Source organism: Cebus imitator, unplaced genomic scaffold (assembly GCF_001604975.1).
Source record: "Cebus imitator isolate Cc_AM_T3 unplaced genomic scaffold, Cebus_imitator-1.0 Scaffold671, whole genome shotgun sequence".
In the NCBI taxonomy this organism is placed as follows: domain Eukaryota; kingdom Metazoa; phylum Chordata; class Mammalia; order Primates; family Cebidae; genus Cebus; species Cebus imitator.
In genome coordinates, this window is record NW_016107986.1 from 119,943 (window position 1) to 145,528 (window position 25,586).

General features: G+C 38.1%; 1 protein-coding gene across 3 annotated transcripts; it reads right to left on the reverse strand.

Moving 5' to 3' along the window:
* Positions 1-1,860: 1,860 nt before the first annotated feature.
* TMEM237 (transmembrane protein 237) lies at positions 1,861-25,198 on the reverse strand. Of its 3 annotated transcripts, none has more exons than XM_017518339.2 (14): positions 25,043-25,198; positions 22,986-23,017; positions 22,320-22,324; positions 21,042-21,098; positions 18,040-18,177; positions 14,930-15,050; positions 13,623-13,780; positions 7,848-7,971; positions 7,337-7,528; positions 6,187-6,260; positions 5,249-5,342; positions 3,979-4,100; positions 2,262-2,549; positions 1,861-1,903 (listed from the first exon to the last, which is right to left on the reverse strand). In XM_017518339.2, the coding sequence occupies exons 1-13, from the start codon at positions 25,082-25,084 to the stop codon at positions 2,482-2,484; spliced, it is 1,227 nt and encodes a 408-aa protein (XP_017373828.1). In that variant the 5' UTR covers positions 25,085-25,198; the 3' UTR covers positions 1,861-1,903; positions 2,262-2,481. The 3 variants fall into 3 exon arrangements, with proteins under 3 accessions (XP_017373828.1, XP_037590772.1, XP_017373829.1); XM_037734844.1 differs by having other exon boundaries at positions 22,320-22,333; positions 25,043-25,182; XM_017518340.2 differs by lacking the exon at positions 25,043-25,198 and adding an exon at positions 24,310-24,418.
* Between the last annotated feature and the right edge of the window lie 388 nt (positions 25,199-25,586).

A 25,586-nucleotide genomic window follows, 5' to 3' on the forward strand; every position in this document is an offset into this window, starting at 1 on the left:
GGGAGGATTTGTTTTCTTACTCACTTGGGATGCTCATAGAATTCAGTTCCTTGTGATATGTGACTGACATCCATTTCCTTGCTCATTGTCGGCCAAGGCCCATACTCACCTGCAAGGTCATCACTCTCCTTGGCTCATGGCCCCCTCTTCCATTCTCAAAGCCAGGAATATCACAACTTTTGACCTCTCTCTTTGATCACAGATATGAAAGGCGCTATTCTCTGCTTTTAACGACTCATAAGATCACACTGGACCCGTCTGGATAATACAGGATAATGTCCCCATTTTAAGGTTCACAACCTTAAATATCTGCAAATCCCTTCTGCCATGTAAAGTAGTATATTCACAAGTTCCAGGGATTAGGACATGGACATCGTTAGGAGACATTATGCAGCCTACCACAATCCCCCACATTGATAGCAGCTTTCTCACATTTCTCCTTGATGACACTGCTCGTGTGCTAAGCCTTGGCTCTAATGAGCATGGCTTCCCTGAAGTTTGCTGATGGGGAAGATTATAAACTCCTATACCGCCAGCTTAATGCCAGGATGAGAAGCACTGCTGGTCACATTGAAAGCTGGAACTGGCAGGGTGCCTTCAGAACTGCCAGCAAATTAACAATTCTGTGGCAATAGGGAGAATCCCTTTTCAGCAGCTCCAGCCTTACAAACAGCAAGAGATTCCTAGTATAATGTTCACACCAAATTTAGACCTATTCTTAGGGCCACCCATCTCTATCATCAATCTGTCAGTCCTCTTCTGTTCTGACATTCAGTTGCTTGCTAATCAGGGCAGGCCCAATAGTTTTATCGTTGCACTCAACAGCCTTTGGGATATTTTTTCCTATAGCTAGTCTTTTCATCATCTTGACCTCTATGGTCTCACACACAACAGCTGAGGTATCACTGGATATAGCTCTGAAGAGATATTTTCCAGTTCAGGACCCATCACAAGAGTGGGATTTCCTGGAAAGCCAAAAACGTCTCTGACAAAAAGCTGGAGAATAGAGATGGTGAATTTCTACTCAAATGTATTGTCACTCAAAAAAAAGAGACAGAGGAAAGGGTACTGCAGATGTCAACTGGGAGCCCAGCAAGCTCACAGATCTCTCCTTTGTTCCCCTGAGCCTTGCCCTGTTCAGTCTCTTTTGCTACGTAAATTTTTTTAAAACTCCCTCTATGATCCTGATGTACAACCAGATAAGAGAACCACTAGTACAGTTTATAATGAGAAGCAACTTTTTAGTCACCTCTAGGTAAAAGTTTTAGGTTATATTATAAAATTTTTCAAACAAAAGATATTCTCTTTATTAGCCATGATGTAAAGCATCTGTAAAGCTAAATTACATAATAATTATTCATGATACTCAATCACTAAGCCAGTTTCAGAAAAGACAAATTTTGTTTTCCAGTTTATTCAGTAAAAGGATGTCAAAAATGAAGGCCTTTTGTTCCCCTCTATTGTATTCACTAAATTTACGTTTAAACATGACATATATTTCATAACACTATTTAAGTTATGGCTTTTTCTGAACCAGTGCTTTTTTTTTTTTTTTTTTGAGACAGTCTCACACCGTCTCAAGTCACTGCAACTTTCACCTCCCAGGTTCAAGCAATCCTCCTGCCTCAGTCTCCTGAGTAGCTGGGATTACAGGTGCTCACCACCACACCTGGCTATTTTTTTTTTTTTTTTGTATTTTCAGTAGAGACAGGGTTTCACTATGTTGACCAGGCTGGTCTCAAATGCCTGACCACATGACCACCCGCCTCAGCCTCCCAAAGTGCTGGAATTATAGGCGTGAGCCACTGCGCCCGGCCCCACCAGTGCTTTTTTAGATAATGATTATAAATACAACTATTCTGAGAAAACAGGAAGTAAACATTTTGATTTGCTGGTTTTCTAGCTCATTATTCCTTTTTTTTTAAATTTTTTTAAATTTTATTTTATTTTTATTTATTTATTTTATTTATTTTTATATTTTGAGACAGAGTTTCGCTCTTGTTACCCAGGCTGGAATGCAATGGCGCGGTCTCGGCTCACCACAACCTCCGCCTTCTGGGTTCAAGCAATTCTCCTGCCTCAGTCTCCAGAGCAGCTGGGACTACAGGCGTGCACCACCATGCCCAGCTAATTTTTGTATTTTTAGTAGAGACGGGGTTTCACCATGTTGACCAGGATGGTCTCGATCTCTTGGCCTCGTGATCCACCCGCCTTGGCCTCCCAAAGTGCTGGGATTACAGGCGTGAGCCACTGCGCCCCGCCTCATTATTCCCTTTGTAAGTAAGATGATAATGCTGTACAAATTAATATTTGGACATAAATAGCAAATACAATTTTAACATTTTTCATAATATTGAGAAATGTTTCAGTGTTAATTTAAATATCTATTACAAATACACATGTACACATCTTATAAAAATACATTTTAAAACAAAAATGGTACAAATACTGGGTCATTATTCCTCCAAAGGTGAGCTGGTATTATGAAGAGGCTTTGATTTCCTTATCTTTATCAGAATATTCTTCCACCTCCGAGGAGAACATTAACTCTGGAGAAGAAAATGATCAGATCATACTTAAAATTGTTTCCCAGTGCCTCCAACAGAGTTATGTAGCTTATTTATAAATAGTCTCTTAAAATATTGACATAATATATAGTAATAGAAAGCCCTGAACATTTCTTGACAGTGAAATCTGATATAAAAAATAAGCTGGTAACAAATGTATATGTTTTACATTTTAAAATATTCAAATTTTAAATTTATTATAAACCCCTTAAAAGTAAAACATTATTAGAGACAATACACAAAATCCTACCTGGAAATTTAAGTCACTTCAAGAATGAAAGATCACTAAACAGCTAAAAGGTCTAATTCTACTGTGATTGGATCATCTAAATAAAATACAGGGGAAAGATACAGAGGAAGGACTTGAAACTAACAAGAGATGTATGCCAGTATATTTTAAATGGGTCATCCCATTTCATCATCAAAACAACTCAATAAGCCAGGTATTATCATCTTATTTTATAATTACTTTTTAAATTCACATGTTGTATGATTAACATGGCCTTAAAAGAACAGAATTCTGGAAATATTTACTAAGTAATACACACTTTGTGATTTAGACTGTACAACCCAAATGCAGTTTTGATGCCCACCACAATATAGAATGTTATTAGCTGACATTTTCTACATTTAAACTATTACTTAGCATAGATGTTGGCAAAATTCTCCATGCTAAGGCTTCTGAGGCAGATAGATTGTAAATTGTTTATCAAATCAAAATTAAAATAATAACCAAGGTCCAGAAAATATCCATAAAAGATGTTCAAGGGTGAAACTGTTGAACACTGGCCAAGGAAATAAAATTTACAATACAAATACCTAACAGTTCCTCAAGCAGCATAAAAGGTTAGCAGCCTGCTAATATGATGATTCTTCTTCAGGTGTTCCAGAAAGTCTGAGGACTAGAGATGAGTGAATCACTGCACACTGAGCATGTTGAAACTGAGTACTAAACACTGTCAGACAATGAAGGGTTAAGAATTTGTACCAAATAGAGGAGGTAAGTATAATTTGAGTATGTGTCTGTAGTCTGACAGAGAGGCTATGTACATGAAGCATGATTTATTTCAAATTAAGAGATACTTTCATCAGTAGAAGACTAAGAGAAGTGAAGAGCAAAGACTTTCTCTAAATTACTTGAATGGTTCCAAGAGAAGAAATACCTCCTGAATATGCATAAGGACCACAGAAGCCCCTCATTAAGCAGCTCCAGACTCCAGCCCTCTTAGACACTCCCCCTTGCTTCTCTTGACATTCTGTTACACCACTTTATTTTCTCTCTGCTTGCATCATTTTAATTTAAATGTGTCTTTGTTATTGGAATATTATAAGCTATACCCATTGAAAGAAGGTTTATAAAATCATTATAGGAGATTTCAGGATATTCTTATACTGTTTTTTTCTTTAATACCTTCACTAAGATCCATGCCTGGCCTACAAGACAAAAATAGCCAAGATAATCCAACCAGAAGAGCCACCACGAGATTCACCACAATCCATGGCTGGAGAATCTGTTCCTCAATTCCTGCTTCCCTGAAAATGTAGAAATACTCATTAGAAGTGCCTTCAGTTTGGTTCATATATACAAATATATCTACTTTATGAACTTTAAGAAAAAACAGCAGTCCTCTCCTAGAGAAATAACAAGTAAAGCATGAAAGAAAATATAATTTTCCTATAAAATATACCATATATATAATGAGAACAAGGGTTCAAAGGTTATTTAAACTCTAAACAGATCTGTTCTATACATTAATATAAATGTAAAGTTAGTATTCCCAAGAAAATTTTCCGTAAGTTTCCCTTCCAACTACCATGACATTACTCATCAATAAAGTATCTTTGCTTTCTCTTCACCCAATGTCCCAAGCCACTCTCTCAAAATGCTGCCACATGCAGCATTTTGGAGAAGGGGAATATTGCTCCTCTGAGTTTTATGAACTAGAATCTCAGCCATCATGTCAGCTTCATGGCTGGACACTAATCTGCAGATGTTGGCTCTCCCTATTGTGCTCTTTCTAGCATTGCTTAGTTTTCTGAATCTATCCCAGCTACTTACTCCCACCACTGTTCTGGGATATGAAACTCCCTGATAGTGGGTAAGGATGCAGGGCTCCTTCCATTCATCATGTGATGACTTATTTTAAAACTATAACTTGGTCGGGCACAGTGGCTCACGCTTATAATCCCAACACTTTGGGAGGCCGAGGTGGGCAGATCACCTGAGGTCAGAAGTTCAAGACCAGCCTGGCCAACATGGTGAAACCCAGTTTCTACAAAAATACAAAAATTAGCCAGCATGATGGCAGGTGCCTGTAATCCCAGCTACTTGGGAGGCTATGGCTGCAGAATTGCTGGAACCCAGGAGGTGGAGATTGCAGTGAACCAAGATCGCACCACTGCACTCCAGCCTGGGCAACAGAGCGAGACTCTGTCTCAACAAACAAACAAAAACTATAATTTGAAGATCTAAAACAGATTTTTAAAAAGAAGACATTTCATTAAAAATGCAGGTAAATATAACAATAGTTACCCATTAACTGAAGGAATAAGTATTTTCTTGCCTTAGGTTTGGAAACAAAAACAGAGCCTTCATTATTTATAGATAGAAAAGAATGAAAGGATAAGAAAAGTTGCTGTTATTGCCATTAACAATTGCTAATGTCATTGTGAATTCTTACCAGAGGCTACCATTAACGGAAGACGGTGTGTAAAGGTGGATTCTGTCACTTGTCATTTGCTGACTCAGAGATAGTATTAGAGCAGTAAAATATACTGAGAAAAAGACAAATGAAATTACTAATAATTTTTAACAACCTGGTTTATTTTGAATTTATAGATGAATATTAAAAATAATCTGTACTTTGGTGACTGATGATATAAAAGAAATTTATTTGACCAAATAAATATATTTCAATAAATATATTTCAACCTATGGCACCATAAATGTTTCCAATGTAAATAACAATATTAATTGAGCGCTCCAGAATACCACCTCTTATAAAAACAGTACTGAAATTCCAAAACATAAATCTCTCATCTTAAGTGGTTCTGTCTTTAACAAAAGAAAGGAGCAAATATATATGCCAACCCACTCAAACTGTAAAAAAAAAAAAGATATTCTTATATAAATTTCTGAGAACAATAGGTGCAGAAGGATCTCTTCAGATCTTCACTATTTCATCACTAGAAGTGACAAGAACCTAGAAGATCTTTTTAAAAGTTAAATGACTTTCTCAAGATCCTAAAACTAGTTTTATTAATATTCTCAAAACTTAGAACACAATGCATTCCAAATGATCAGAAACATATAAAATAGTGTTTGTTATTAAAAGGCCATATCAGCTGCATATGTTTAATGTCAAGTAGAAAATACAAGTTAAAAAGGAATATAGTACAACAAATGAAGCTTTTCAAAATTATTTAGATGAACCTCTTGAAAAATAATTCTATCAATATTATGCCTATTCTGTTTCTAATTACAAATTCACTGAACATCTCTAGGCAATGTTTATAGGAAGCAGTAATACAACTTTTTAAAAAAATTATATTTTTCCTGGTTCAAAATTATGGTATAACGCAAGTATTACACAGTTATCAAGTTAAACTGTTTACTTACAGAAAGATGCTAAAGCTGTAGGATCCAGGGCCAAAAAGTTTCGGATTGCAATTGATATTTTAGCAAAGTCAATCCTAAAAAATATAAGAGCTTCCTGTCACAGTGCAGTTATAAACTTCTTAACAAAACATTACTTTCTTGACTATAGTTTTTTCCTTCTCTATTCTAATGCTACCACATATACTATTACTAGGTTTTAAGTAGCTACAGTTTATACTTAACACACATGAAAAGATTATCTTCTTTACAAAGGCCACATAAAAACATCTAACCAGACTACTTTGGGCAACATTCCTTTGAGGTTAAGACATCTTAAAGAAAAACTTGATCTATAAAATTTCATTAGTTTCTACCACTTCCTATTACCCATATCATTAGGCTATAGTTAGGTGGGTTTTTAAAAAAATGGGTTAAATTGTATTCCCAAAAAGATATGTTGAACTCCTCACCCAGAATACTTACAAATGTGACCTTATTTGTAAACAGGGTCTTTGCAGACGTAATAAAGTTAAGGTCATTAGGATGAACCCTAATCCAGTATGACTGGTGTCCTTATTAGAAGAGACACAGATATAAAGATACACAGGCGGAAAGCGCTGTGTGACAATAGAGGAAAACATTGGAATGACGCATTTACAGCCAAGGAATGCCAAGGATTGTCAACAGCCACTGGAAGTGAGGGGAAGGGTATGAACCAGACTCTCCCTCAGAGCCCTCAAAAAAGGAATCAACCCTGGCCACATCCTGATTGCAGACTGCTCATCTCCAGACCTGAGAGAAAATAAATGTGTTGTTTTTCAGCCAGCCAGTGTGTGGTACTTTGCTACAGCAGTGCTAGGAAACAAATACAAATGCCCTGAGTCTCACCTACATCTGATGTAGACAATATTTAGGAACTTCTGACTTGATTATATTTGAAAGAAATTTTGGACTTATGAACTGATGCTGGAATGGGTGAAGTCTTTTGGGAATATTTTGTTTACAAAGTCTCATCCCCTCAAAAAAGAACGGAAGTAGACTAGCCTAAAAACTTTTTGAAGTAATATTGATACTCTATTATTCTATTTTGAAGACTGTCATGGGCAGTGACACATTTAGCTCAGCATTTCCTCCTGAAGAAGTTAGATAGATCTGGAGTCACTGGCATTACCTGTCAAAAGCTGAAATTGTACTCAGAGTCAAAAGCAAGTAGAGAAGACTCTGGAATGGATACACTAGGGTCTTGTATTGTTGCAGAAGGTTTGCGAGGTTGGATAGCTGATCTCCTGCTAAAATATATATCACAACAATATTCCACACAGCACAGCCAGCCAAGAATCCATGAGAAAAGAGACCAATCATCCTGAATGGAAAAGGGTTTAATTATTATATATGAATTACTAAAGTAAAAAGCTAAAACATGTTTAAAATATCTTCATATGCAAGAGTAACACTCAACATTTCGTGGCAAGCTTTTCCTTTTTATTTACACTGATAGGTAGATGATTCTATTCCAAAAGGATGTTTAAAAAATATACCTACCTACCATTTTAAGTTGTCATTTCTTTAACAATATTGAACAACCAAGAGATTTTTATTTTTTCTTTAATTATGGAACTCAGTTAACATTTGTTTTTAAAAAAAAAAAAAAAAAAAAGTCCAACAAAAGCAAAAGCAGCCACCTGAAAGCCCGGTGCACTGTAAGTGCCACATCTCTGGTGGTCCAGGAAGGCTTCATGTCCATTGACACATCTATGGTTTCTGTGGTCTTTATCAACTCTGAACGATCAGCAGCCTGGAATCTCCCTACGAACACATAATTTAATTACTAACAACTAGTGAGAGAGAACCCTGGTAACCTCTTTTTTAATTCCACACTCAGGAAGCCACAAACTGAGACCAAAATATTGCTGTTCTATCTAAAAATTCACCTTGACTCAGTACCTATTTCAGAAGGATCTTTTCTTTGGGTTCGTCAAACATAATATTTTTTCTTCTCGAAGAAAAATAAGCAATGTCAATATATTTTCTTCTCAATCCAAAATGAATATTAAATAACTACTTCAGAAAAATATAATAATAAACTTTTAACTCAGAATAAAGTCTAGAAACCTTTAACATGACCTAGTCTACAAAATTCTAATTTAGAGGCTTTAGAAGTTTTAAAGTTCATATGTCTATTCTATCAAGGTAAGTCAATATTTGAAATCTAACTTTCTTAGGAAAAGATGTCAGGACGTGTAGCATGACTTTCTGGGATGACAGAAAAGAAATGGGCTGCTTCACCACACTGTATTTATTCTAAAATCGACCCCATAATTGGAAGTAAAACACTCCTCAGCAAATGCAAAAGAACAGAAATCATAACGAACAGTCTCTCAGACCACAGTGCAATCAAATTAGAACTCAGGATTAAGAAACTCACTCAAACCCACACAACTACATGGAAACTGAACAACCTGCTTCTGAATGACTACTAGGTAAATGATGAAATTAAGGAAGAAATAAGTAAGTTCTTTGAAACCAATGACAATAAAGACACAGTGTACCAGAATCTTTTTTTAGCTAAAGCAGTGTTTAGAGGGAAATGTATAGCACTAAATGCCCACAGGGGAAAGCAGGAAAGATCTAAAATTGACACCCTAATATCACAATTAAAAGCACTAGAGAGGCAAGAACAAACATATTCAAAAACTAGCAGAAGACAAGAAATAACTAAGAGCAGAACTGAAGGAGACAGTGACATGAACAACCCTTCAAAAAAATCAGTGAATCTAGGAGCTGGTTTTTTGAAAAGATTAACAAAATAGATACACTACCAGCCAGATTAATAAAGAAGAAAAGAGGACACAATAAAAAATTATAAGGGGCTATCACCACTGATCCTACAGAAATACAAACTACCATCAGAGAATACTATAAACACCTCCATGCAAATACACCAGGAAATCTAGAATAAATGGATAAATTCTTGGACACATACATCCTCCCAAGACTAAACCAGAAAGAAGTCGAATCGCTGAATAGACCAATAACAAGTTCTGAAACTGAGGCAGTAACTAATAGCCTATCAACCAAAAAAAGCCCGGGACCAGATGAATTCACAGCCAAATTCTACCAGAGGTACAAAGAGGAGCTGGTACCATTCCTTCTGAAACTATTCCAAAATAGAAAAAGAGGAACTCCTCCCTAACTCATTTTATGAGGCCAGCCTCATCCTGATACCAAAACCTGGCAGAGACATAACAAAAAAAGAAAATTTCAGGTCAATATCCCTGATGAACATTGATGCAAAGATCCTCAATAAAATACTGGCAAACCTAATCTAGCAGCACATCGAAAAGCTTATCCACCATGATCAAGTCAGCTTCATCCTTGGGATGCAAGACTGATTCAACATACACAAATTAATAAACGTAATCTACCACATAAACAGAAACAATGACAAAAACCACGATTATCTCAATAGACGCAGAAAAGGCCTTCGATAAAATTCAACACCGCTTCATGCTAAAAACTCTCAATAAACTAGGTATTGATGGAGTATATCTAAAAATAGTAACTATTTATGCCAAACCCACAGCCAATATCATACTCAATGGGCAAAAACTGGAAGCATTCCCTTTGAAAACTGGCACAAGAAAAGGATGCCCTTTCTCACCACTTCTATTCAACATAGTATTTGAAGTTCTGGCCAGGGCAATCAGGCAAGATAAAGAAATAAAGGGTATTCAAATAGGAAGAGAGGAAGTCAAATTATCTCTGTTTGCAGATGACATGATTGTATATTTAGAAAACCCCATCGTCTCAGCCCAAAATCTCCTCAGGCTAATAAGCAATTTCAGCAGTCTCACAATACAAAATCAATGTGCAAAAATCACAAGCATTCCTACACACCAATAGTAGACAAACAGCCAAATCATGAGTGAACTCCCATTCACAATTACTACAAAGAACAAAATACCTAGGAATACAACTTACAAGGGATGTGAAGGACCTCTTCAAGGAGAACTACAAACCACTGCTCAAGGAAATAAGAGAGGGCACAAACAAATGGAAAAACATTCCATGCTCATGGATAGGAAGAATCAATATCGTGAAAATGGCCATACTGCCCAAAGTAATTTATAGATTAAATGCTATCCCCATCAAGCTACCATTGACTTTCTTCACAGAATTGGAAAAAAAAACAAAAACCTTAAGCTTCATGTGGAACCAAAAAAGAGTCTGTATAGCCAAGACAATCCTGAGCAAAAAGAATAAAGCTGCAGGCATCATGCTACCTGACTTCAAACTATATACAAGGCTACAATAACCAAAATAGCATGGTACTGGTACCAAAACAGATATATGGACCAATGGAACAGGGCAGAGGCCTCAGAAATAATGCCACACATCTACAACCATCTGATCTTTGATAAATCTGACAAAAACAAGCAATGGGGAAAGGATTCCCTATCTAATAAATGGTGTTGGTTAAACTGGCTAGCCATATGCAGAAAACTGAAACTGGATCCTTTCCTTACATCTTATACAAAAAGTAACTCAAGATGGATTAAATACTTAAACGTACGACCTAAAATCATGAAAACCCTAGAAGAAAACCTAGGCAATACCATTCAGGACATAGGCGTGGGCAAAGACTTCATGACTAAAACCCGAAAGCAATGGCAATAAAAGCCAAAATTGACAAATGGGATCTATTTAAACTAAAGAGCTTCTGCACAGCAAAAGAACTATCATCAGAGTGAAAAGGCAACTTATAGAATGGAAGAAAATTTTTGCAATCTATCCATCTGACAAAGGGCTAATATCCAGAATCTACAAAGAACTTAAACAAATTTACAAGAAAAAAACCCAATCAAAAAGTGGGCAAAGGATATGAACAGATACTTCTCAAAAGAAGACATTCATGCGGCCAACAAACATATGAAAAAAAGCTCATCATCACTGGTCATTAGAGAAATGCAAATCAAAACCACATTGAGATACTATCTTATACCAGTTAGAATGGCGAATATTAAAAAGTCAGGAAACAACAGATGCTGGAGAGGATGTGAAAAAATAGGAATGCTTTCACACTGTTGGTGGGAGTGTAAATTAGTTCAACCATTGTGGAAGACAGTGTGGTGATTCCTCAAGCATCTAGAACCAGAAATACCATTTGACCCAACAACCTCCTTACTGGGTATATACCCAAAGGGTTATAAATCATTCTGTTATAAAGACATATGCACACATATGTTTATTGCAGCACTGTTCACAATAGCAAAGACTTGGAACCAGCCCAAATGCCCATCAATGGTAGACTGGATAAAGGAAATGTGGTACATGTATACTATGGAACTCTATACAGCCATAAAAAAGGACAAATTCACATCCTTTGCAGGGACATGGCTGAAGCTGGAAACCATCATTCTCAGCAAACTAATACAGGAACAGAAAACCAAACACTACATGTTCTCACTCATAAGTGGGTGTTGAACAATGAGAACAGACAGACACAGGGAGGATACATCACACACCGGGACCTGTTGAGGGAGGGGGTTAGGGGAGGGATAGCATTAGGAGAAATACCTAATGTAGATGACGAGTTGATGGATGCAGCAAACCACCATGGCACACATATATCTATGTAACAAACCTGCATGTTCTGCACATGTATCCCAGAACTTAAAGTATAATAAAAATAAAAAAATAAATGGGCTGCTTCATATATTTCTCTTTAGAACATTCCTGTGAAGAACATCAGTTCAAGAATCAGCACTGCAATATTGTGTGAGCAGGGCTTCAGCCTTTTTACTGTTGATTCAAAGGCTCCTTCTTGTATATCTAGCAGTCCACAAATAGACCTCAGGACGCAGGAAAGGTTCCATTTCAATTATCCTCACCAAACCAGGTTCTCAGGTGTTTAGGAGGATGAAAGACAGGGGTATGACAATTTTCCCTAAGAAAAGACAATCTCTGGGCAGACAATAGAGCCACTGATGATTGTTACGGCCAGTTACTCTAGTAGGGAAATTTCTGTGCTAAGTGAAGCAAGAATAAAAATGAGGATTGAGAGATACTGCTTGAAAAAGAACTGGAGTAAATTAAATAGCCACATGGTAGATGAATAAAACCACATGACTAGAAGTCATAAAACGGCAGTTCAAGTTCCAGTTCCACCCTAACCAACTGTGAGACACTGGGTAAGTCAGCCTCTCTAGACCACAGGTTTCTTATTGACCAAGAACTGCAAGATCCCTTAGATGTGATCTTAAGAAGTCAGAGTTTTAAAACAATGTACACAAAATCTAAATTATAAATTTTAAGGACTAACCTTTTTGTCTCAGATGAGTTATTTAGGCAGCATATCCTTAACATACCCATGGTAGTATATGGTCATGATCATGCTTTGGGTAGGTTTTTATTAAACACTGTGTTACAGACTGAATGTGTCCCCCAAAAATTCATATGTTGAAGCCCTAACCCCCCGCAATGAGTTGGTATTTGGAAGTGAGGTCACTGGGAGGTAATTAGATTTAGAGGAAGTCATGAGGGTGAGGCTCTCATGATGAAATTAATGTCCTTTTAAGAAGAGGAAGAGACACCAGAGCTCTCTCTGCCAAATGAGGACACAGTAGCAGCCATCGGCAAGTCAGGAAGGGGCCTTCACCAGTAACCCAACCTGCTGGAATCTTGTCTTACGCTTCCTAGCTTTAGGAACGATGAGAAATAAATGTGGTTTAAACCACTCAGTCGGTGGTATTTTGTTATAGCAGCCTGAGCTAAAATACACTGCAAACCCAGTCTTGTAGCCAGTATATATTATACAATGTCAGAACTATTTTGCAAAAGAATCTATACCTATAATGTTGTATTTCTTATTTAATATGGTACTATCATCATGTATTTTCTCTTATTTTCAGTTTTAAAATTTATATCATTATCTGCCCACCACAACTACTACCAATTGCAGAAAACTAGTAAAGCACAAGAAAGAATAAAGAATCAGGCAAGGGTGGGGAAGATTTTTTACATTACCCATAACCCTATAAATCCAGAAACAACCAGCATTAATATTCGAGTCTATTTCCTTCAAGTCTTTTGTCCTATGCATAGATCAAACTGTGTGTGTGTGTGTGTGTGTGTGCACGTGCATGTGCACAAGTGTATATGCTCATATTTTATCAGAATCTTTTCATAAAATGAAAAGTTTGCCCTAAACATTATGTTTAATGAAGAATATTATTATATAGATACACCACAACTTACTGAAATCATCCTTCTCCTATTTCACATTTAGGTTGTTTCCAGTTTTTCACTCTCACAAATCATAGCATGATGATCAACTTTGTGTATAAATTGTTGTACATATTTTTGCTTAATTCCTTAATTCAGATTTCCAGAAGTATAAAGGATATGCTTGTACAATTTTTAAAGAGCTCATATTCTAAAACAAGGCATCTACTTACGGCTTTTTTCCACAAATACTTTGCCTACAGGCTGGCTAATGCCAGTGGGTGCAGTGAATACAGACTGCTGTTCCAGAGTAGTTGGCTCATCAGTGATTATGTCTTCATCTTCTACTCCTAGCTCATTGGCATACTGTAATTCTGCTGGCTGGGTTTTCCTGTAACAAGGAAGCATGTAAGAAAAATGGATGACTATTGAATTTTTACAGACTTACATAAGGAACTAACTATAAATATAATGGAAAGAGCCCTGGACTTGGAATTAAGAAATTTGGTTTTACTCAAATAAATCTGTTATTAACTGTTATATGCAGCAAGTCACTTACATTTCTGAGGGCTTCAGTTTTCTCATTTGAAAATTGAAGTGACTGAACTAGATCTGTAAGCTTCTTTCTAAATTTAAAATTGTATGATGCTACATAGACACTGATATGGTTTGGCTGTGTCCCCACCCAAAATCTCATCTTGAATTGTAATAATCCCCACCAGTCAAGGTGGGACCAGGTGGAGACAACTGAATCATGAGGGCAGATTCCCTCATACTGTTCTGGTGATAGTGAGTTCTCAGGAGAGCTGATGATTTTATAAGGGGCTTCCCCCTTCACTCAGCTCTAATTCTTCTCCTTCCTGCTGCCCTGTGACGAAGGACGTGTTTGCTTCACCTTCTGCCATGATTCTAAGTTTCCTGAGGCCTTCTCAGTCATGCTGAATTGTGAGTCAATTAAATCTATTTCCTTTATAAATCACCAGTCTCAGGTATGTCTTTATTAGCAGCATGAGAATGGACTAACACATACATTGATCACTATTTGTAGGTTCATTTTCAAATACAAACAACAGTGCTATACATATAGCTTCCAGTGTTATTTCTTTAAAGTATACTACTCATTTTAGCTTAATGCTAAAATACAGTTTTACTTATTGCTGAAATAATCATAATTTGAATTCTGTTAACATGAAAAAATAAATCACAATAGCCTATTTTATTATCTTTAAAAATATCCTTAATGTATTATATTCTATTATATATTCTATACATATTATATATTCTATTTGTGTTCCTTTTTTTTAGAGATGGTTCCTAAGTTTATTTAAGTACAATCTTAATATTTTTACTTTCTCAGTGGTTTACTCTTCTCAAATTTATCATTAGATTGGTTTAACTGATATTTTGTAATACTACTTATCCTAGAGGTACACAAATACAAGTATTTAATAAGACTTAATGAGAAGCTACTGTTTGGGAGCTCCAAACAAAGCATCAGGGTAATCCTGGAGAATAGTTAGAAAGATAAATAAATTCTTACTTTGTCTTCCTCCGAGGTTTTTGAATAACTGCCTCCTCGGCTGGCTCTGCGTCAATACCATTTTCATTTCGTAATAAAGATGAACTAGATGCCTTTTTTTGGGTGGAGGAAGTCTCCAATTCTGAAAACAAAATAATTTTTCAAATAACTAAAGCAAAAAAATAAAAGTAATGTACAAGACTTGTATAAGGCAAAATAACTTTAAGAATTTTAATTGGGCAAAAATATTTTCACTATCTTACAAATTTTTAATTTTTAAAAAATGTTATACATCTAAACTCTCAATGTAAAAATTGAAATTGTAATGCCAAACAATATGGAAAAGAAAATTAAGTGACCCAACACTCAGGCTGTGTGGAAGATCCCCAAGATTATCTTCAGATTCATTGACTTTCCAGAAGGGCTCACAGGACTTGGAAATCATTACACTCACAATTATGCTTTACTACAGAAAATAGATGTAAAGCAGAATCAGAAAAAGGAAAAAGTACATGAACCAAGTCCAGAGGAAACCAAGTACAAACTTCCGAGAGTCCTCTATCAGTGGAGTCAAGCAGGATGCACCAATCTCTCCAGCAATGAGCTGTGACAATACATGTGACACATGTTCTGCAATGGAAGCTCACAAGAGACAGCGCCCAAGGTTAGGGGCTAGTCACATAAGCCTAGCACATACCAAAATTCCAGATGCCCAGAAGGAAAGCAGATGTTCATCAAAAATCACTTTGTGTGCACAAACGCACAGTGAGCCACCTTATAATTTAGGGAAAGTTTCCTATCAGTGTAGGGAGCTGCATATCATCCAAGTTCCCAGATGGCAGCTAAGGGCCAATCTTATAAGTAGGCCTTTCCAAGGATAGCAGTCTCAGGCCTGCTATATTAACTCTTTCCTCCACAATGGGTAGGTATTAAGTTTAAACAAGTCAGTGAAGCCTTCTTCTAATACACTGGCTACTCTTCCTACCTGGAAATACTAGCTCCCAGGAATACCTTCAAGATCTTACAATTCTATTGGAATAAAACACTTAACTAGCCTGGACTGGAAATATAATGCAAGCAGTAGAGCCTACCATGGTCATCCTGAACAAAATAAAATGAAAACACCATTTTTAAATCCAGAAATTTAGAAAGCTGAACCTGCCAGGCTTGGTGTACTTTGGAATGGCAATGACAGGTCCTTTTTGGTCCAAAACTTAGTTGGGCCCTGCATTTTCTACAAAAGGTCACTTCTGTAAAGACACTTTTCACAAATGATAAAACTAAGTATTGGTATCCATCTTGATTTTTTAACTTGTATCCTAACTAAATTACTCAAAGGGCAGTTTTAATTAAACCACATTTACTGCCACTAAAGAAATAAATTGCAGAGTAGTTAAAGCTAGTCTGAGCATCATTTCTGCCTCTTTTCCTTCTCCTGCCATCTTCCACCCTTTCCTTCTCCTCACAGATCCTCAGTGACAGTATCCCACTTCAACTTGCCTTCCAAAATTGTGTTCCATTCTCCTGACTTTTCTAGTTCCTGCCCTTTTACTCCTATCATTCTTCCATCCAATCAAAACATGCTGTTTTCTAAGAGGACAAGTAATTAGTCAGGAGAATTAATTTACAATAAATTATTCACAGGGGCCAATGTTAATAGGAGAGCATAATCTCTCTATCTTTGTTCCTTCCCTGTGTTTTACTTTAACCGTTTGTTCTTTTTCTAATTATTATAAAAGTCATAATGCTCAAAATATAAAAACTTAGCAAAATATAAATGAACGAAGAAAATTTTAAAAATCATATTTCCTTCTTCTAAAAATTCTACCACTTTAACACTGCTATAGTCTTCCATTCTTTTTACTATGTATATGTATATATATATTTACGTTCTGGGTTGAACTGTGCTCCAAAAAAAAGATATGTTCAAGTCCTAACTCGTAATACCTGTGAATGTAATCATATTTGGAAATAGGGTCTTTGCAGGTGTAATCAAGTTAAAATGAGGTCATGCTAGATTAGAATGGGCCCTAAATTCAATGACTGACATAAAAGGGAAATGTGAACACAGACACACAAGGAAAAATGTGAAGATGGAGGCAGAGATTGGCATAATGCTGCCATAAGTCAAAGAATGCCAAGGACTGTCAACAACCATAAGAATCTAGAAGAAACAAGGAAGGATTCTTTTCTAGAGACTTCAGAGGGAACATAGTCCACAGACAACTTGATTTTGGACTTCTAACCTCAAGAACTGTGAAAAAATAAACTGTTGTTTTCAGTTGCTCAGTTTGTGGTAATTTGTTATGGGAACCCTAAGAAATTAACACAGTATATTTTACAAAAATGGGATCTTCCAATACCTACTATTTTATAACCTTTGTTTTTTTATTTAATAATATATAACTGATGATTATCTGTGTCACTCTTCAACGATCCTTTTACTAGGTATCTGGTTTCTATTTATGGATAAAGTATGATTTATTTAGCTGGTATCACACCATTAAATATTTGCGTCATTACCAATTTCTACTCTTATAAATAATGTTGCAATTAACATCCTTAAATTACTGTAGCTAATGAATTTACTACTATTCCTAGAAATCCAGACAGGCTGTATCTGTGCACCCATGAACAAAACATGAGTGCACCCATTTCCCATCAGTATTGGATTTTACAATTTGAAAAAAGCATTGCCAATCTGATAGGCCAAAAAAATGGTATAGTATTTTATTTACCTTGTGAACTGCCTGGGACATAGAAAGACTGAACAAATGATAGCTGTTGTTTCATTATATTATTGTTAGTACAGAATCTATCATTTCCCCACTAATCTGAAATGTGCATTTCATCATTTACTAGATTTTTCTATGCATTGAGATCTGAACTTTCTGTTTTAGTCCTGCATTTGTAGCCCTCCTCTCATAATCTATATGTATATGATCAAAAGAGACCTATAAAGTATTCTTGGCTTAAGCCTTGGAGTTATTCTAGTGAGAAATATTTTAAACACAAAAACAAGAAACCAATTATGGGATATGGATGGGAGAAAAAATGAGAGCAGAGAGGTTTTTATCATGTCACCAAAATGACAACTGCTATCACAACCTAACCTTGGTTTCTTCACATACCAAGAGGTAGCCTTGTCTTTTTCTGTCTCCTTTGAACAGGAGCCTCTGGGTGCTCTTTGAGTTCTTTAGTTGATGGCTCACTGTCCTCAGAGGGCCTTCGACCAGCAGTCTGTGCAAGGCCTTCCAAAGAAGCACTGGCTATAGAAAAACAGAGTATAAAAAAACAAGATTACTTGAGCAAAGATCACTGAATCTTAAAAAGATGGAGGAAAAGGTAACTAGAATGTTTCCTATGGAATAACCCTGTCTCTTTCAGAACTAATTGTCCCACAAATCTTTACTTCCTCCTCACCTGTAACTTTGAGCTTTAAGTTGGGAAAAGAAATAAATGAAGGAATAAGAAAGGCTGAGGAAGAAAAAAGAGAGAGCTAAAAAGAAGAGCAAAAGATAGGAGGAGGAGAAATTGCTTCAGAACATTTAGAATTTTCAAGAAGGTGGAAAACATAATAAAAACTGACACCATAGAGTATTCTCTTACTTGTCTGTTGCCTTAAGAATTTTCATCAGCCTCTATATAGTAAATGTAAGGCTGGTTGCCTCGCCGGGAGGCCAGGCATACCCACCTCTGCACTCAGCACCTGACTCTGCACCCGGCACCAGGCTCTGCACTCGGCACCTAGCTCTGCCGCATGGCTCCCTTGGAAGGCTCTGGCTAATGCAACCCTGGTCGGCTCTTGCAGCGGAAAACCCGCCCAACAACCCGCCAACCAGTAGCGGCCCGCCCCGTCTCAATCCTGCTCCCCTGGACCCAATCAGAGCACCAAGCTGTTGCTCATTTCTCCTAGCAATAAAACCCCCCGCCCCAGGAAGTCAGCGAGACTTCTCTGGCCCCTTTCTCCCAACCATAGAACCTCACCCAGGAGCTGAATAAATTGGCATTTAATTTTCTTATACTGGCCTCAGTTTCCTCATTTTAAACTCGGCAATAACCCTTACAGTAAAGTCCTTCATTAATAAATTAAAGAATGATAAAATCATCATGGATAATTGGAGTTAACAGGTAATTTATAAATTTCTTCATTTGGTCATTCATTTCAACTTCTTCCCTCATGAAATCTTTTAAAAGAATTTCGGCACATTTTGGCAGATTTGGATTTTACCTGACTGCATTACCTTCCTTGCTTTTCTTCACAAAAGAAGAAACAGAAATGTGCCGGGCGTGGTGGCTCACGCCTGTAATCCCAGCACTTTGGCAGGCCGAGGCGGGCAGATTACCTGAGGTCAGAAGTTCAAGACCAGCCTGCCTAACATGGCAAAACCCATTTCTACTAAAAATACAAAAATTAGCCAGGTGTGGTGGCATGTGCCTGTAGTGCCACCTACTTGAGGAGGCTAAGGCAGGAAAATTGCTTGAACCCAGGGGGTGGAGGTTGCAGTGAGCTGAGATCACACCACTGCACTCCAGCCTGGGCAAAAGAGCAAGATTCTTTCTCAAAAAAAAGGAAAAAAAGAAATATAAGTATATTAATAAACAAATGCAAAGGTGCTTAACCTCACTAGTATTTAGAGAAATGCAAACTAAAGTAAGTTACTTTTTGCCCACTAAATTAACAAAAAAATTTTCAATAATTAATATTGTCTAATATTGTTAAGGATTTAGACAATAAGACACTCTGAGACTCTACAGGGAGCAAGATAAAAACTGAAGCTTCCTTGAAGGTAATTTAGCAGAGTCTATCATATCAATAATGCACACATTCTTCACCTAGCAATTCCACTGCTAGCAATCCATCCTACAAAAATACCTCTTCCCTACCACCCACTATTTTATGTAGAACTGCAATGTTTGGAGTGAAAACTTTGAAATAATCTAAATAACCTAAAAATATGAAATAACCTAAATAAATAGAAGAGCAGTGATTATGGTATAATCTTACCATGTAATACAATGAAGTCACTGTTTAAGAACACAGAGGACTCTGTGTATTAAGAAACAAAGACTGTACATATGATTCCTTTTATGTTATTTATTTATTTATTTAAAAGGAGCAGCAAACACAGAAATCTTTTAGGAATGTGAGAGGTCACAAGTAAAGAGTGAAGTTAAAGGATCAGTTACAGATAACTTTGAGGGGCAAGGCATGGTGGTTTATGCCTATAATCCCAGCACTTTGAGAGGCCGAGGCAGGTGAATCATGAGGTCAGAAGTTTGAGACCACTCTGACCAACATGGTGAAACCTCTCTCTACTAAAAATACAAAAAATTAGCTGGGTGTGGTGGCACATGCCTGTCCCAGCTACTCGGGAAGCTGAGGCAGGAGAATTGCTTGAACCCAGGAAGGGGAGGTTGCAGTGAGCTGAGATTGCACCATTGCACTCCAGCCTGGGTAACAGAGCAAGACTCCATCTCAAAAAAAAGAAAAAAAAAGAAAGATAACCCCAAGGTTTCAAGCCTGAGTGCTGGGAAAATGGCAGGTTCCATTAACATAAAATCATGAGATGTAAACATTTATTCTTAAAGCCGATGATGGATTCTAGATGTGCTGAGTTTAGAGTGACTGACACAACATCCAGGATTATTAGTAGATGACTAGGACAAAAAGGAGTTCTGCTCATTACTGAAGCTTTAACATTTAAATGACGATGGGGCCATGCCTTCAGACTCATGCTCTAATGTAGAGAGATTCTGACTGAAGTAAGATTTAAGAACTCTGTTTCTAAATCCAGTATCCTGTTCAAGGGTCTGGAATCAATCATAACTTAAAACCATATATGTTGTCTAGGAATAAAAGACCTTAAAGAGTCTAAGAATATCATGGAAATAAGAGTTTAGATGGCACCACCTTTTATTCCATGTCTGTGTCCAGATACTCGGGCTGCCCACTGCCCTGCACCTCACTACCATCAGGAATACCACTGCTTCAAACTGGCCTTAATTCTATCCTCAGTGAAGTGGTGATTCGGGGCTGCTGGGGCCTTACCTCGCCCTGATCTGGGATGTTTACTATGCCTGAGGTTCTGGGAAAACTTGTGCTCCCACACAACAAAGAATAACATCTTACCTGGTGTGTTTTTTGTTCTGGGCTTCTTTTTCTTAGGACGACTAAGTGGAATATCATCTATAAAGCAGAAAAAAAAGTCAACAGAAAAGGCTGCCTAAAATTCAACGCAGAGAACAGTGGGAACTTTTAGTAGGGAAAAATTTTCCCTCTCTTCCCTGGGCCCAGCAAACTTTTATAGATTAGGGGAAGAAGGCAAGATATTGAGAAAATCAGACAGAGCCCACAGTGTGGTACCAGTAGCACACAGCAGGTTAGTGATGTTAGAAACTGACACAGAAAGTGGGTGCAACAAAGATTCATCTGATACCCTACATTTCCCAGCCCCCTTGCACATAGGTGTGGCCTATGACTGGTTCTGACCCATAGGCTGTGAGCAGAAGTGATTTGTGTCATTTCAGAGCCAAACATTGAAAAAGCCAGTGCGTAATCTTCCAGCTTTCTCTTCCCTTGCTGTGGTGACTGAGGAAGTCTCATGTTAAGATGGTGGGACCACAGCACAGAAGAAGCCTAGATTGCAGGCCAGGCATAGTGGCTCATGCCTGTAATCCCAGCACTTTGGGAGGCCATGACAGGCAGATCACTTGAGCTCAGGAGTTCAAGGCAAGCCTGGTCAACATGGCAAAACCCTGTCTCTATTAAAAATACAAAGAGTAGCCAGGTGGGGTAGCACATGCCTGTAATCTCAGCTACTTGGGAGGCTGAGGCAGGAGAATCACTTGAAACCAGAAGTCAGAGGTTGCAATGAGCTGAGATCACACCACTGCACTCCAGGCTGGGTGAATGTCTTTTTTTTTAAAAAAAAAAAAAAAAAAAAAAGTAGCCTAGATTTCTGTATCAATAGTAAAAAGGCAGTGAAAGGCAATTGTCCTCAATTTTTGCCACAGCAGACTTTGTATTAATTAGAAATAACCCTGTATGATATTAAGTCACTGAGATTTGGGGGTTTAAGTATAATATAACCTTGCCTACCCTGACAAAATGAGACAAAGGAAGATGTAGTCCCTATTATAGAGCTACAAACTAGCCAACAGCTACATGCTGGGTGATCCCATTCAGGGATGAAGTGCTTTTATAATGGTAAGGTCATCCAGTGCTATATATCAATGTTAATTTTTAAATAGTAGTCATGGGAGATTATTATGACAAAAAGATATCATAGAATTATAAATTACACCATTCAGATTCAATTTTCAGAGAAACAAACCAAGGAATCAAACTAATTTTTGAACACCAAATACTATATTTGGAAAATTTCACATTGACATTAAACTAACTCACCTTGACTAACACGTCATGTAACACCGAACAAATTTAATCAGCAGGACAAAGACAAAAAAAAGAAACAATTGGAAACCTGTTATTATTCACAATGAAAACTGACTTATTACAAATTTAAAATAAAATTAGCTTCACGTAATATCAGCTAGTTTACAAACTAGCTTATTGCTCATAATTAATAAGCTGTTTAATAACACTGCTAATAAAATAATGCCAATATTTTTACATATACATATTCCCTACTGTCTATTAATAAAGTGGATTAAGCAGATTAAGAACTCTTACTTGTCACTGATTAAAATCAGCTTAAACTCTGAGGAAACTATTCTCACAAACAAAATATCAGAATTTTGATTTAAAAAAAAACTCAGCTTCAAATAAGGTAATATTCTAAGGATTAAAAAAAAAAAACCACTAAAACAGTTAGAATGGGAATGGATCCATTATCTTACCATGTTGATATTCAGGCTTTTAAATATAACATTCAATTATAACGGTTAGTCTTATAATTCAACGATTTTTCACCTTTAAAATTTTAGAAAATCCCTAAATTTTCAGAAGATTTTCCTGAATCATTATAATTTTGCAATGGTACTAGTCAATTTTTCCACTGTCTTCATTTTCCATTGTTAAAGCTCAATGATGAAATTACTGTATAATTTTTACCTTGGCACAGGTGGAAGGGCTCGTGGAGGACGCTGTGGGAGGAAAGAAAATGAAATTTGCTTGTAAGTAAAAGCTTAGAGAATCTTTACTTCATGTATCCCAAATACCATAAAGTTATTCTTTTTTTTTTTTTTTCTTTTTGAGATGAATTCCTGCTTTGTTGCCCAGGCTGGAGGGCACTGGCCCGATCTTGGCTCATTGCAACCTCCGCCTCCTGGGTTCAGGCAATTCTCCTCTCCAAGTATCTGGGATTACAGGCACTGGCCACCATGCCTGGCTAATTTTTGTATTTTTAGTAGTGATGAGGTTTCACCATGTTGGCCAGGCTGGTCGTGAACTCCTGACCTCAGGTAATCCGCCCAACTCAGCCTCCCAAGTGCTGGGATTATAGGAGTGAGCCACTGTGCCCAGCCAAAGCTATTCTTTCAAGTCTGTTGTTCAGACATAACAGAAAAATATAATGGATCAGAAATAGGATCTTCAAATCTCCTGATAATCCTGTTCATCAGTGATGCTTGACAGGTACTGATGAAAAACATGGGCAATTTAAAATTTGTTCTGCCATTCTAAATTTCATATAAAATTCTTTCCTTCCTACATTCCTTTTTATCTCCAGGCCAGGCTCTTTTCTAAGCATTTGGGATACACTAGTGAACAAAACAGAGAGAATCCTGCTTTTATGGAACTTACATTCTAGTGGTTGAGTATTAGAAACAATGTTAAAAATATATATAATAATATATACTATAACACAATTTTTTTAAAGGTCACTTGAAAATACTGGGAAGAAACAGTTTTAGGGCAGAAAGAATGATGGGGGAAACCCTTCTAAATGCTCATTTACATGAATAAGAAAAGTGAAGTTCAGAGAGCATTAGTGTTGAGAAGTGTTTTCAGAATCAAATACTAACAGAAATGCCTAGAAGCCTATTTAATGTTCCAAGTATCTCATGCCGCTTGCAAAAGATATTTATTCAAAATAGTTAAATTTCAGACACTCTTGTAGTTTGTCTTTTAGCATTCCATTTGTTAGAGCAGGTTAATGCAGATACTGCAAGATTAGGACGAGGCAAGCTGCCGTAATACCATCCGGTAGTCAAAATTACATCTGGAAAAGAATGACAGTCACGGGAACGTGCTATTGTTCTAAAGATGCTACCAAACGCGCGATTGATCTAAAGAATCAGTTCACGTCACTGATTTCAAAAGTCCCGCAAAAATGACGTTCCACGCACCCAGAAACCCAATCTTTAATCCTCAAAAGTAGGACGACTCAACTGAAGACAAAAATCCTAACAGCTAAAACTAGCTAAGGCTCGCTTACCACAGGCTTCTTCCCCATTCTGCGTTTAGCCAGCCCCGGCTACCGCCGGCCCGAAGGCGCAGGGCGCCCCACCCGTTGCGGCTCGGCCGCGCGCGCAGGCGCAATGCGTCATCGGGCCGCGCCGCTGGACTAATTCCCCGCACTCAGCCCCCTGGGGGGACGTCGGGGTGAGAGGCGCGCTGGGACATGGACTGGCGGTCCCAGACTAGCCCTGCCGAAAAGGGGACCTCGGAGTCGGGGATAATGTGCCCAGGAGCAGAGATCCGGCGGCCGTAGCCCTCCAATCACAGTTTTCCCGTGGTTTCCCAAGTAGTCGCAGTGATTTGTTTGCGAGGAGCTGGGAGTGAGAGAAGACTTTGGTTAAAGGACTCCGCAGGCAAACAGCGATCTCTCTTCTGGGCGGCTACAGCCCTCTCCTCCGAGTTTAGGAGAGTCCCAGCTGGAAGCCCTGGAACCCGCCGGGCCCCGGGCCGCAGAGAAGTGAAGCGTTGTTGTGGCAACGCGGGCTTAGGTCCCCGGAAACTTCATGGCAGGCCCCTCTCCGACTCCGAGAGTTCGGGTCCCGGCCTCGCCTGGGTCCCCGTCCCACTCCTGGAGGAGCGGATGCGCGCATTCCAGGAACAAGGCCCTCCGCTAGTGATCCCTAGCTCGTTGGCGCCGCCCTCCCATTCCCCCTGCCTGGGTAGCGGCTGATCATCCACCTCTCGAGGCCGACGCGCCCCTCGCCGCTCACCAGGTGGCCCTCCTCCAGCCGAGGCCCCGAGTCAGCCCTCATGGTGCTCTCCCCGCTGGGCTCTTCCTGCGCAACCGCTGGCGGTCCAAGCCCAGCTCCCCGCGACGCCGCGATCTGCGGGACGCCGGGCTTCTTGGCGCTTGGCGAGGCCACCGCCCCCTGAGCCAGATCCCCGCCCGCCTCGGCTCTGCCGGACCCTGCTGGGTTACAGACGAACGCGTTTACTCTCCAGGACCAACAAGTCTTTGCGAGCCTTGGTGTGTGGATGTGTATTGATACAGGCAATCCTCACATTTCCTCCAATTGCTTACCCTTCATCCCACAACCGTGTAAATCAAATTTGGAAAAACTTTTTCTCAAAGAACCTTAAAATCAAATCCGACGTCACATAAATATCACTACAAACGACTTAATTTGCATAGTTTTGTTTGGTTGGGTGTTTTTTTTTTTTTTTAACATAACTTTAGCAGAGAACTACAATTTTTTTTTTTATTGTACTTTAAGTTTTGGGGTACATGTACAGATCGTGCAGGTTTGTTACATA